Genomic DNA, 13,794 nt, shown 5'->3' on the forward strand with positions numbered 1-13,794 from the left:
ATTAAGGGCTCATCGTATGCCAGCCTATGTACTAAGCCTAGGATTACAAATGAACCAGACAATCCTTGCCCTCAAAGAGCATCCATTCTAATAGAGAAGAAGGGGTACAAGAAAAGGGATGGGGAATGGCAGAAGACTATAGGATTTGCCCACCATCCTAGTAATTTAGATTTGCAGATTTAGAAGAGACCTAAGAGGTCATTTTTGTCGAATCATCTAATTTTATAGGTAAGGAAACTGAGGTCCAGGTTGGAACCAGGGATTGGAACACAGGTTTTCTGCCTGTAAATCTCGGATTCTTGTCCTTATTCTCCAGCTCCCTGAGTTCACTGCGTAACAGGGAAGTTAGTGACTGGACTCCATTTCATCCTGCCCAGACTCACAGAAAAATCCCAGAATTGTGGGATGCCAGAGAAAGGACCATAGAAATCTTTAGTTCGGTCTTTCATTTTATGGAGGGCAAAACTGAGGCCCAGAGTAGAATGGCTTGTCCAGGGTCCCAGGAGTAGTGAGCAGCAGAGCTGAGACTGGAGCGCAGGACTCTTTGCACTCAGTCAGCCTCTCTCCTTATCCCTGCCTCCCTCCCCATACTGCTCTTCTTTCTACCCCATTCTTTTATTTCCCTTGCCTCAATTGCTATTTAACTTTAGTCACTGAATAGGTGCTGCTTCAGTCAAACTGAGACCTGTTGAAGACCTTAGCTTAAAAAGACCAAGGGCTGCCATTGCATCCAGGGCCATCTACAGTTATCTTGTCACAGAATCCAGATGGCTCATGAGGGGAAAGTGAAGCAGGTGCCCTTACCCAGCCCTCTCTCATATAAATACAATCCACTTCCCTGATGTTATGGCCCTCTTGGAGAAGAAAGGACAACAACTCTCTACTTAGAATCCCTTGGTCATTTAGGAGACTCTTTCTGTTGTTGCTCTATCCTTTTCCCTACCTTCCAAGATCTCATTTAACACTTGAACTCTCTTTCAATCACTTAACCAGTAATATTGTGGATTGTAGTAATCTGTGAATTATCTGTTTGTGTATATTAGATTGTGTGCTCCCTGAAGGCAGGAACTGAGCTTTTTCTAAATTTTGCAACTCCCTAAACCCTTCAAGTAGTTAACACTAAATAAATAAATCTTCCCTAGATCTTCCTTTTATTCTTGAGCTTGCAAAAACATCTTACTTTTCTGTGTTTCTATATCATATTCTGCATTGTCATCGTTTGGGGTTCAGTGTCCTAATTGGTACAATGTGGTGTGTGTGGGGGAACAGTAAGAAGGCGGTCAAAGTTTAAACTAGATGATCTCTTTCAGTCTTGGTATTTGATGTTCTAACAACCTTCTCACATCCCAGGGGTGTCCAGGAGAAAGTACTAACCTGGGAACTATTAACTTCAGTTTGAAACCTGAATTACAGTCAGAAAAAATCTATGTTCCAATCCCTGGTTCTCTCTGGACCTTCAGTTTTTTCATCTATAAAATGAGAGAGTTGAATTATATGGCTGCTGAAGTTCTTTCCAGTTTTAGATGTCTTATCCTTACAGCACTGCTACCCTTTGTGCTAAAGGAGCTTCCGGGAAACTCTGGCATTCTTTGGATCTCCGAGTTACTTCCCCCCTATGCACCCCAATTTCAAGGCTTTTAATATGTCCTTTAAAAATAACCATAGAAAGGATTTAGCCCAAAGGAATAATAGACTAATGCTGGAATTTCAGGCAGTGATGGAAATTTGGAGAGACTATGGAGATGCTAACCCTGTGAATAGGTACTCGCCACAGAGGACACTTGGGATCATCTCATCTATAACTTTTAGTCTCCTATTTCTGGGCATCCCTAAATAAGAATAAAAACTTGCATTTAAATAGCATTTCATGGCTTTTTTGTTATCATTTCAGTTATGTCTGATACTTTGTGATCTCGTTTGCTTATTTATTTATTTATTTATATTTTTGGCAAAGACAATGGAGTGGTTTACCTTTCCCTGCTCATTTTATAGAAGAGGAGACTGAGGCAAACAGGATTTTTTTTAGGATTACACTTGTTTAGTAATTATCTGAGGGTGGATTTGAATTCAGATCTTCCTGACTCCATGATGCTCTGTCCACCACACCACCTAGTGGTCCTATTTCAAGGCTTACAATACCATAATAATTATATATATATATATATATATATACATACACATACATATATATATCCAAGCCCCTCACTTTAAAGTTAAGGGTATTTAGATTCAGAAATGTTAAGTAAATTATCCAGAGTCATATAGATAATAAGCAAGAGTTAGGATTTGAATTCAGTTCCTCAAACATTATCTCTTATATTATTCTATAAGGTGCCAGCATCTTTGCTCCATTTCACAAATGAGGAAACGGAGAGAGGAAGTGATTGGTCAGAGTTAAGTGTATATATGGGTCTCCGATGGAGCTTTCCACACCAACATAGGAGTTTCTTTCCTAGGAGGATTTGGGACCCAAAGTCTATTTCATTATTGAGTATGTGGCTTTCCCCTCTTTTTTTATTTATTGGTAATAGACCAAGGCATTTAATCAATAGGACAGCATCCTCCATTATAAGGGGAATAATGAATAAATTTCGTACAAAGAAACAGGTCATTGAAACAACTGTCCTGTTTTCACCATAAACTCTGAGTTGTCTTAAATTACCCTTTCTCTAAGAAACTCACACCTAAATCCCGCAGCCACTGGGAGTTTAGAACAATCAGGACAACTTCAGGTAGTAGAGGAACTCAACTTTGTGGGAAATTCTGTTTCTATGTAGATCTTCAGTTTTCTCATCTGTAAGAGGAGGCAACCAATTGGACTGGAATCACAGAGCGTCAACATGGAAAGGGGTCATTTAACTTTCTAGATGGATCTTCTTGTTTTACAGATGGGAGAGTTGAAGTCTATCCAAGGGAAAGGACTTGCCCCAGGTCACACAGGGAGCTAGTAGCTGAAAAAAAGCCCCTTCCTCCTGTTGAAGTCCAGCGTTCTAGCATTCTAAAGTTTCTTCTCTTGCTTCTGCCCCTGCTGCTCATTGACTCACTGAAAGATCCTGGATGAATGCTCCTTCTTTGGGGGGGAGGGAGCTTCAGCTTCTTATTTAGCACATCAAAGTCCTCTGTATAGTCCTCTGACATTCTAGGTTGTGAAACCCCTTCCAGCTCCAGGGTTCTATGTCCAATTTTTCCATGTTGAGATCTCTTCCCTTCCAGCATTAGTTATTTTATCACTAATTCTTATCTTCTTTTATCCTCAGAAAGAATGCTTAGTTTTGATTGGAATAACATCGACTTTATATTTCTGTCCCATTCTCTGATTTTTATATGTTGATTCTTCTGATAATCTAAGGTTGTTGAGGGCAGACTGTTTAAGCCATTTCTTTGTATCCCCAGAGTTTAGCAAAGTATCTGCTCATAATAAACACCTAATAAAAGCTTTCTGATTGATTGATCCAATTTATGTGGGAAGGATAAATCCTCCTTCACAAAATCCTTATACCAAACAGACTTGAAAGAGGGACAGTATGGGGCAGTGACTAGAGTGCCGGCCCTGAAGTCAGAAGGACCCTGAATTCAAATCCTGCCTTAGATACTTAATACTTTCTATCTGTGTGACCCTCTGCAATTACCTCAGTAAAAAAAATATAGATATAGATATAGGAACAATGTGGGTGGAAGAGAGATGTTCAGATGGAGAAAGATAAAGAGAGATTGGTGAAATTAACCATCACTTAAATCAATAAGCATTAATAAACTACTCTACCTGGAAAGAGAACTGATGCTGAGTGAAGTGAGCAGAACCAGAAGAATATTGTACACAGTAACAAGATCATGTGAAGATCAGCTGTGATGGACTTGGCTTTTCTCAACAATACCAGTCCCATCCAGAGGGAGAAGTATGGAGATTGTGGATTGAAGCATAGTATTTTCACATTTTAGTTTGTTTTTATTTTTCATGGTTTTTTTTCCCTTTTGATTTGATTTTTCTTGCACAACATGGCAAATATGGAAATATATTTAATAGGAACGCACATATTTAACCTATATCAGATTGCTTGCTGTCTTGGGGAGGGTTGAGGTAAGGGAAGAAGGGAGAAAAATTTAGAACAGAAAATTTTACAAAAACGAGTTGAAAACTATCTTTACATGTATTTGGAAAAATATTATTTTAAAATGAGAAAAATTAAACTGACTAACCAATTTTATCTTATCTATGTATGCGAAGGTGGTATAATAGATAGAGAGCCACGTCTGGAATCAGAAGACTCATCTTCCTGAGTTCAAATCCAAACTCAGACTCTTAATTAGGGATGTCACTTAACCCTGTCTACCTCAATTTCTTATCTGTAAAGTGAGCTAGAGAAAAAAACGTCAAACCACTCTGATATCTTTGCCAAGAAAACCCCAAAGGGCCCATGAAGAGTCAAACACAACTGAAAAATGACTGAACAGCACACAGATGAAGGTCTGGGGGATTCTCAGTGGGAGAGCTCTGGTATGGAGAGAAGAGCAGGTTTTTGCTGTCCTTAAATCCTTGTCAAAGGAGACTGTAGACCCATTTTAAGGGACCCTCTAAGACAAATGCATGGGGCCCCACGGACCCACTTGATATAAGGAGGGAGATCAAGTCTCAGTCCCAGGAATATCTGGCTTGGGGGGGGGATAGTACCAGTCCCCGGGACATGGGAAGGGGAGGGGAAGACAAAGCCTCTTGTCTTTTGGAGCCTTTGGTCTGAGGGGAAAGAAACAACCTTTCATTCTAAAAGGGGGACACAGTCCCTGCCCCAGGGGAGTTCCCTGACTTGATGTGAAGCTCAGGGTGAAGATAAGGCCTGAATAGAAAGAAGAAAGAAGGAAATGGCTATTACTTGAGTTGGGATTTCTTCATGTTAATGCATTTGTGAAGAGCATTTATCAGAAGGTGGGAAAAAATAAATTGCCTGGGCTTCAGCAAATGTTATAAGCTTAAATCCAACCTAGAAGGACAATGTTTCTCTAAGTAGGATCCCAGCCCCCGCTCCAGCCCTTCCCAGGCAAACGTGGGCACAACAGTTCATAAGAAAGACTCTCTTTTCCCCCCTCCAGGTACCTTGGAGCCTGGCATTTATTAAACACGGAGAGAATTGATTTAAATCTTTGCCCAGGGTTATTTTTCTACCCGGCATTAACTCCGAATACACAAGGGAAGGTCAAGTGTGTGTGGGGGGAGCCTGTCACTCTCCAGAGGAATGGAAAGAGCACTGCTAATGGGCAAGGGAGAGGGGCAGGTAGCTGGGGAGGCTCTGGATTATTTGGGGGTTCCCTCCTGTCCTTCCCTTGCCCTCCTCCCTCTCCACCCGGATACAAAAGTTGTCCTTTCCCAAAGCCAGGAAACCCAATTGAATTTACATTTCTCAGCAAGGCTGGAGGGAGAGGAAGAATCTATAGCAATCTGATCAAGACAATGAAGTTCTTAAGCGCCCTCTCCCAACCTAGGACTTCTCACACATTCGGAGCTTCAGAGAAATCCAATTGTAGCTTATTTAACCGGCCTCCAAATTAAAAGCTAGAACACTTCTCCCTACGCCCTCCTCTGTCTCCTTCTAACTCCCCCCAACCCTCACCCCCAGTACTTGTTTCAACTAGGGCCAGATTCCTGCCAGGGGTGTGATCGTCTCGGGGATAGACTCACCTTCTTGCTGCCCTTGTGGAAGAGGCCATGGGGGTTCAAGGAGAACACTGGGTATGGGGTCACAGGACTGGAGCTGGGGAGAGGGAACCTTGGAGGGCATCTAGTCATTTTGTAGATAAGCAAAGTGAAGTCCATAGGAGTTAGATGACTTAGCCAAGATCACACAGGGCTCCTGACTCCAAACCTATGATACGCCATGCCTTTTCTCTCCCATGGGGCTCATCCTTTTTCTTTCCTCATTCTTAACTCCAAAAGTCACAAGAACCATCCCTACTTTAGCAGGAGGGTAAGACACACAGACAACTATTGTTATGCCACAGTTCTCTTTAACTGTCCTGACTCAGTTTCCCTTGCCTCAGTTTCCTTAACTGTTCTGTCTCAATCTCCTTAGTTGTAAATACCCCCTCTGACCCAGTAAGACTGAGGACTATTTGCTCTAAGGTTATAAGTTAGCAAGATAAACAAGAGAGTAGGCCTCCTGACTCTTTTCTGTCCTCAAGAATTTACAATATCTCTCTAAAATATTCCAAGATACCTCACTGATATCTTTACTTCTGTGTATTCAGACATCCTGTCTCTGGGTTTTTAGAATTATGGCCTCCCCCATCCTGACAGAAGTTTTCCTGAGCTTCTTACCTCTTCCTTTGTTTAGAGAAAAAGTCTTTAAGAAGTTGGGGTTCCTCCATTCATTGCTGGAGGCTGGAGGCTGGATTCTTTGAGTTGACAGTTTCCTCCAGCCTTAGGACCAATATGGATTCCTTGGTCCCAGTATATCTTTATCTCTGTCTGACTGGATAATTTGAGACGAGAGTCCTGTCCAGTCAATCTTACTCTCCTGTTAATAAAATATTAAAAACTCTCTAATCTTTCTCCTGCCTCAGTTTCTCCGGCATTACACTATAAAGGTGATTAAAAGAAAACTACAACCAGCAGGATGAATACAGAGAGGACTGGCGAAACTTACATGAACTGTTGCTAAGTAAAATGAGCAGAACCAGGAGATCATTATATACCTCAACAACGATACTGTTTGAAGATGTATTCTGATGGAAGTGGATTTCTTCGATAAAGAGAGTTAATTCAGTTTCAATTGATCAATGATGGACAGAAGCAGCTACACCCAAAGAAAGAACACTGCGGAACGAATGCGAACTATCTGCATTTTTGTTTTTCTTCCCGGGTTATTTATACCTTCTGAATCCAATTCTCCCTGTGCAACAAGAAAACTGTTCGGTTTTGCAAACATATATTGTATCTAGGATATACTGTAACCTATTCAACATGTAAAGGACTGCTTGCCATCTGGGGGAGGGGGTGGAGTGAGGGAGGGGAAAAATCGGAACAGAAGTGAGTGCAAGGGATAATGCTGTAAAAAATTACCCAGGCATGGGTTCTGTCAATAAAAAGTTATTTTTAAAAATAAATAAATAAAAAAGAAAATTACATTACATTACAGAGAAACAGGGGGAAATGCTGTCCGGGGCTGGAGGAGGATGGACCTTGTCTGCCGACCAGGAGAACCAGCCCATGGAAGGCTTCTAGGAGAGAATTTATATGGACCGCTAAAGCATTCTACAGTCTGAGAGGAAAGGGAGGGCAATTCAGGCACAGAGAAGTGTGAGCAGAAAAAGAGAGAGGAGAGAAGAAAAGACATGCTCTGAGGACCAAGAACAGAAGGAAATGAATAATATGAGTTCAGGCAGCATGGAATGGAGCCAGCTTGGTGAAGCATTGAATGACAGCATCAGGAGTCTGGAGGAGACAAGTGGTCTAGGATGCTGATTGTGACATGGATGACATGTGAAGGATGCTGATTAATCATAGGATTGTGGAATTAGAATTGGAAGGAACCAGAGAGGTCAGAAGCTTCTCTTCTCCTCATAAATGGAGAATTAAGTGATTTGCTCATACCTTATAAGCATTTGAGCAATACTTGAACTCAGGTCTCCCTGACTCCAAATCTAGTGCTGAGAGAGCAGCCGTATCTTTTTTTTTTTTTTATTTTTTTAAATAACTTTTTATCGACAGAACCCATGCCTGGATAATTTTTTACAGCATTATCCCTTGCACTCACTTCTGTTCCGATTATTCCCCTCCCTCCCTCCGCCCCCTCCCCCAGATGGCAAACAGTCCCATACATGTTGAATAGGTTACAGTATATCCTGGATACAATATATGTGTGCAGAACCGAACAGTTTTCTTGTTGCACAGGGAGAATTGAATTCAGAAGGTATAAATAACCCGGGAAGAAAAACAAAAATGCAAGCAGTTTATATTCATTTCCCAGTGTTCTTTCTTTGGGTGTAGCTGATTCTGTCCATCTTTGATCAATTGAAACTGAATTAGCTCTCTTAATCAAAGAGATCCACTTCCATCAGAATACATCCTCAAACAGTATCATTGTTGAGGTATATAATGACCAGGAGATCATTGGCATCACTTAGTATCAGTTCATGTAGGTCTCTCCAGTCCTCTCTGTATTCATCCTGCTGGTCATTCCTTACAGAACAATAATATTCCATAACATTCATATACCACAATTTACCCAGCCATTCTCCAATTGATGGGCATCCATTCATTTTCCAGTTTCTAGCCACTACAAACAGGGCTGCCACAAACATTTTGGCACATACAGGTCCCTTTCCCTTCTTTAGTATCTCTTTGGGGTATAAGCCCAGTAGAAACACTGCTGGATCAGAGAGTATGCACAGTTTGATAACTTTTTGAGCATAGTTCCAAATGAGAGCAGCCATATCAAGATAAATAAGTAAGGTTATTACAAGTAATGAGTATCTATACTAAAGTTGTAGAAAAGGGAAGGGAAAAGGAGAGATGAATGAAATATACCATGTCAGAAAATTGGCAGAATTCGGCAACTGATGGGAGGGACTGGACTCAGGTTGTCCAAGGTCTCTTCCTGCTGTGCTATGATTCTATGGGGTGCAGTGTGTTTTCATGTATTTTGAAAAAATCAGTATGTAATTCAGTTCTTTTTAAAAGAGCCTCAGCTCCTTCCTCGTGACCTCTGATCAGCCAATCCAGCTAAGCTGGACAGGTATCCTTCTGCAGTGGGAATCCCCTCAGCACCCACTTGCTTGGACAACTCTCTCTGGGGCCCATTTCCAATCCATGAGTCAAAACTCCAGTTAAATGCAGAGACTTACCTGAACTGATGCTGAGTGAAATGAGCAGAATCAGATCATTGTATACAGCAACAGCAAGAATATATGATGATCAATTCTGATGGATGTGGCTCTTTTCAACAATGCAGTGATTCAGGCCAGTTCCAATAGACTTATGATGGAAAGAGCCATCTACATCCAGAGAAAGAACTATGGAGACTGAATGTGGATCACAACATAGTTTTTTCACCTTTGTTGCTGCTTGCTTGTTTTTTTCTCTCTCACTTTTTCCCCTTTCCATCTGATTTTTCTTCCTCAAGTATGATAAATGTGGAAATATATTTAGAAGAATTGCACATATTTAAGTTATATTGGATTAAATTGCTGTTTAGAGGAGGGAGGGAGAAAAATTTGGAACACAAGGTTTTGCAAGGATGAATGCTGAAAACTATCTTTGCATGTATTTTGAAAAATAAAAAGCTATTATATTTAAAAAAGTTACCTCCTATAGCAGTCTTCCTTGATCTCTTTTATTAGAGATAGTCCTTCTCTTATCTTGACTGTAGTGCTATACCCCACCTTCCACAACTCTCCTATTTTTACCTCTGCTGCATTTAGTGGGTCAGTGTCTTAGACTGCTCTGTCTCAGTCAACAAAATACCTGAAAAGTACTCTTTACAGTTTTGTTGAATGAATGAATGGGCTTCCAACTGTTTATATGTCAAATGACTTAGTTGGACTGACAATTCCAGCCTTCTTAACATTGCTCATCCTGCATTTTCCCAACCTAAAGTCCTATGGGTTTCTCCATTCCAAAACCACCTGCTCTCCATCCTTCCAGGCCCAGTCTTGCCTGTTCTGGTCCATGGACAAGTTCTCACTTCCTTCAGACATTTTAAGAGACATTTTTAGAGTACAAATACAGCATTCCAGACTCTTTTCTGTCTGTTGTATACCAGTCTTATCTCCTAGGAAGTAGTTTTCTGTTCCTGCCTCTTCCACTGTGAAGGAGACATAAGTGAGGTTCAATAAAAGAATTACAGAATCTCAACTGGAAGGAATTTCAGAGGCCAGACCTGAACAGGACTTCTCTCTACTATATCCATATTATCACTACTACTGCTACTAGTGCTTTATAAATGTTATTTACTTTGATCCTCACAAGAATTTAGGAGCTAATATTACTCCTGTTTTATAGAAGAGAAAGTGAAACAGACAGTAGTTAAGTGACTTATCCAGGGCCACACATCTAGTAATGATTTGAAGCTGGAATTGAATACTATTACTACTACTACTACCAATATTACTACTACTAGTAGTACTACTATTGCTGCTGCTGCTAACTAGCTAGCATTTATATAGCCCTTTAAGGTTTGCAAAGTACTTTACAAATAATGTTTACTTTGATCCTCACAAGAAGTTAGGAGCTAATATTACCCCCATTTTATAGAAGAGGAAAGTGAAACAGTGCTTAATTGATTGATATCCTCCAGAGGCTCTACAGTGATGGGAAGCTCACTCTCTTCTGAGATAAAAATTTTCTGTAGATTGAGCCAGAGTTTGTGTCTTCCTCCTGGTTCTGTCCTCTGGGGCCATGCAGAAGGGAAGATTCCTCTTCCTCACGGTAGTAACATATACTGGAAGGCAGCTCTCACATTTAGCTCGCCTTTGCTAGACTAACTATCCCTCCTTGCTTCAAGCTACCCTTTTGTGACAGGAACTCAAGGCCTTTCTCCATACTGGACACACTCCAAATTGTCAGCATCCTTCCTAAAGGGTCCTTTCCCAGAACTAAACACAATTTCCATGGAGACCTGCCCAGGCCAGTAGACAATGAGACACATATACTGTCTCTCTCCAGTCTCTCTCTTTTTCTCTATTTAAACCCTAAGGGTGGGTGGGTATGGAGCTATGGAGATGAGGAGAAACAAACTGGAATAGGACTCAAGAAACTTGGCTTCTGGTCTAGATCAGATACTTGCTGGGGCCTTTCCCCACGGGCAGCTAAGTGGCGCAGTGGATGGAGCGTCAGGCCTGGAGTCAGGAAGACTTCATGAGTCAAATCTGGCCTCAGACACAGACGAGCTGTGTGACTCTGGCCAAGTCACTTGACCTTGTTTGCCTCAGTGTACTCATCTGTAAAATGAGCTGGAGAAGGAAGTGACAGTATCTGCCAAGAAAACCCCAAGTGGGCTCACAAAGAATGAGACATAGCTGAAAACGACTGACTGAACTTTCCTATAAATCCCTAAGGGACTTTTCCAGGCCATTTCCTCTCTCAACTGGGGAAGAGGATTCCTATTTCGTTTCCTTCACATAACTGCTGATCAAAGGTAACAATGGACAGGATTTGTTTCATTAAAAAAAGACAAAGAAGGCTTGACCACAATTAGTATAATTAACAGTGATATCAACTATAATAATAAGTGGTCCCTTGCTGGGAAGTATCCCAGCCAATATCCCAACTACCAGAAATCAACAATAATTAGTTTTTGTTTTTTTCTTCATTTTATTTGTTGTTATAATCATTACCATCACCATCATTATTTTTTTAAAAAATGCTTTGTGCTTTCATAAGAAAAATACCTTAATATCAATAAAAACCAAGAGGTACAAAGTAGCTGCCAATCTCTTTAGGCAGCACCAAGGACCAGAGATTGTATTAGCTGTGCTTAAAATGGAGATATAAAAACAGATCTAGGGACAGAAATTCTCCTGGGAGTGGAATCTCTTCTGCTCTGGCCAGAACCTCAGGGAGCAGGATGAGTAACAGGCCTTGAGCTGGGGAGGGGCTGCCCACCACTTCTGGTCAGGGCAACCCCCACTGTTGCTCAGAGTGAGTCCACCAGGAAAAGTTGGAGGAGAGTTCGAATCTCAGGCCCAGGCTTCAGACATCTATAGGCACCCACCTAACCGGCTCCATGATTTCCCAGGGGGATGTTCCTTCCCTCTCCTGCCTTTTCTCCTCTGGACTTTGGGATTTGCTTCCTGTGTAATCTGCTCAGTTAGAATAGCAAGTGAGGCAATAGGCGTCCTTGACTTAGCTTTCAGCTCCATCTTCCTTGAGAAGACCTCGCTCTGGGCAGCATTCTTCAGCTGATTCCCCCCATCTCTATTACTCCATTAGAAATGCTGGGAAGCAGCCTGGGGTAACAGGAAGGCAAGCTCTTCCCTCAGAAATCTTCTGTCATTTTGCCCCTGAGAAGGTCTCTTTTTTCCTCCTAGTTGGCTTCTTGGCTTCCCTCTCCCAGACCATGCCCCACTTGAACAATCGCGACAGCAAGAGCGGACAATGAATCCTTGTCTTAGATTTCCTTCTGAGCTTTCAAGATCATCCCAGAGAAAACAGCTTTTTCTGTGGTTCTCTGTAGGCTGGCTCCCTACCAGTGAGGTTCTTCTAAATTTCCTCCTCCACTTTCAAGATCATCCCTGAGAAGACATCAAGTCCCGGGGAGGGGCCGCCAGAGTCCCCCACTGGCACTCGGGAGGGCAGGCGGGCACTGCCAGGGGCCAGGGGGCTGTCCTGGATGAGGTGGGCTGCCTCATGAGCCAGTGGGAGGGCTTCCACAAGCTTTTCAAGGGTCCGGTTGAGGGCCTCCACCCCATCGGCCAGCCGCTGGCTCTGTTCCGCCAGACGCTCCAACAGCAGATTCTGTTGAGTCATCAGGGAGCTCTGCTGCTGGTACCAGGAGGAGAGGAGAGCTCCCTGCTGGAGATGGGCTTCCATCAGCTGCTGCTCGAACTCTGAGGCGTCGGCTTTGGGCCTGCTGGTGGGCGGTGCCAGCAGCGCAGAGCCCTGCAAGGCAGGCCTCCAGCCCCCACCGCCGTAGGAAGCCCCCAGAGGGGCTGCCCCAGGGGAGGGGGGAGGAGAGGGAGAGGAGGCCGAGGTGTGCAGGACGCCCCGAAGGTCCAGAGGGTCAGCTTCTGCCAGGCTTGGGGGGTCCAGAGTCCGCAAGGGCATCCAGAGGCAGCTGGACGCTTCCTCTTCTTCATCAGCTGCAGAAGGAAGACACAGATGTCAGAGGTTATGGGACACAAAAAGAGAATCACAGGTTGGCAAAGGGACCATCCGGGAAATCTGCTGAGGGACTATGGCCAGGTTAGGGCACAAGGTCTCTCTGGATTGAGATGACAACGCATTTATTAAATGGCTATTATGGGCTAGGGCCAGTGCTAGCATTAGAGATACAAGCACAAGAAAGCAATATGGCTCCCACTCTTAAAGAGCTAGTATTCTAAGGGGGGAAGATAATGCTTTGGGAGAGAGCTGGATGGTTCTCCCCGGAGGAAGGGCAGCAGCTAAGCAGAGACTGTTTCATTGTTGGGACTTGTTCTTCTAGGACCTAGCATTGTGCCTAGCACACAGCAGATGCTTAATAAGTGCTTACTGGCCAAGGAGGAGCAGCCCAGAGAGTAGAGTGGGGGCTGCCGGAGGCACGATGCAGGGGTCCTCAGAGAGATTCTGACGCTCCCCCAACCCCATTTTACAAATGATTAAAAAGAGGTCTAGAAAGGAAATTATAAAAACCTCCTTTAAATGTAACATGTTATGTAAACAAGATCTAGCTTGTCATGGGGTTGTAGAAGTGATTTTTGCCCTCTGAGGTCTTTCCAAATTAAGATTCTATGGGACGATGACTAATTACCTACGTGACTCTGGACATGTCACAAATACCCTGAGCTGCCTACTGCAGATTTGCACTCCCAGTCAAGCAGTTCAGCTTTCTGATGGACCTGCAAGTGTGAGCTGCACCTTTGGCACTGAGCGTGATGGGAGCAGGCCTGGGAGCAGTTGACAATGGGCCAAAGGCAGTGAGCCTTAAGCTGATTTATGTTGTGGTGATGGGTTCTAACTAATTCTGCCTTAACTGGTTCTGTGCTCAACAATGTTACCTGCAAAACCATCTGTAACCTCAGACATTTCACCGTTATTGCAGAAGAGAGACCAAGTCACTCACTGAGAAAAAGACAGAGATTTGATTTCAGATTAAACTAGGCAGA

The 13,794-nt window shown here is 42.9% G+C and overlaps 1 protein-coding gene across 1 annotated transcript in view; it reads right to left on the minus strand.

Annotated features, from left to right (window-relative positions):
- Nucleotides 1–11,289: 11,289 nt before the first annotated feature.
- TSNARE1 (t-SNARE domain containing 1) overlaps nt 11,290–13,794 on the minus strand; it is a 262,831-nt gene continuing 260,326 nt past the window's right edge. Inside the window, exon 11 of the mRNA XM_051971168.1 lies at nt 11,290–12,789. Within this exon, the coding sequence (XP_051827128.1) occupies nt 12,191–12,789 (599 nt within the window). The 3' untranslated portion in view covers nt 11,290–12,190. The remainder of the gene's footprint in view (nt 12,790–13,794) is intronic.

Source organism: Antechinus flavipes, chromosome 1, assembly GCF_016432865.1.
Source record: "Antechinus flavipes isolate AdamAnt ecotype Samford, QLD, Australia chromosome 1, AdamAnt_v2, whole genome shotgun sequence".
Classification (NCBI taxonomy): Eukaryota; Metazoa; Chordata; class Mammalia; order Dasyuromorphia; family Dasyuridae; genus Antechinus; species Antechinus flavipes.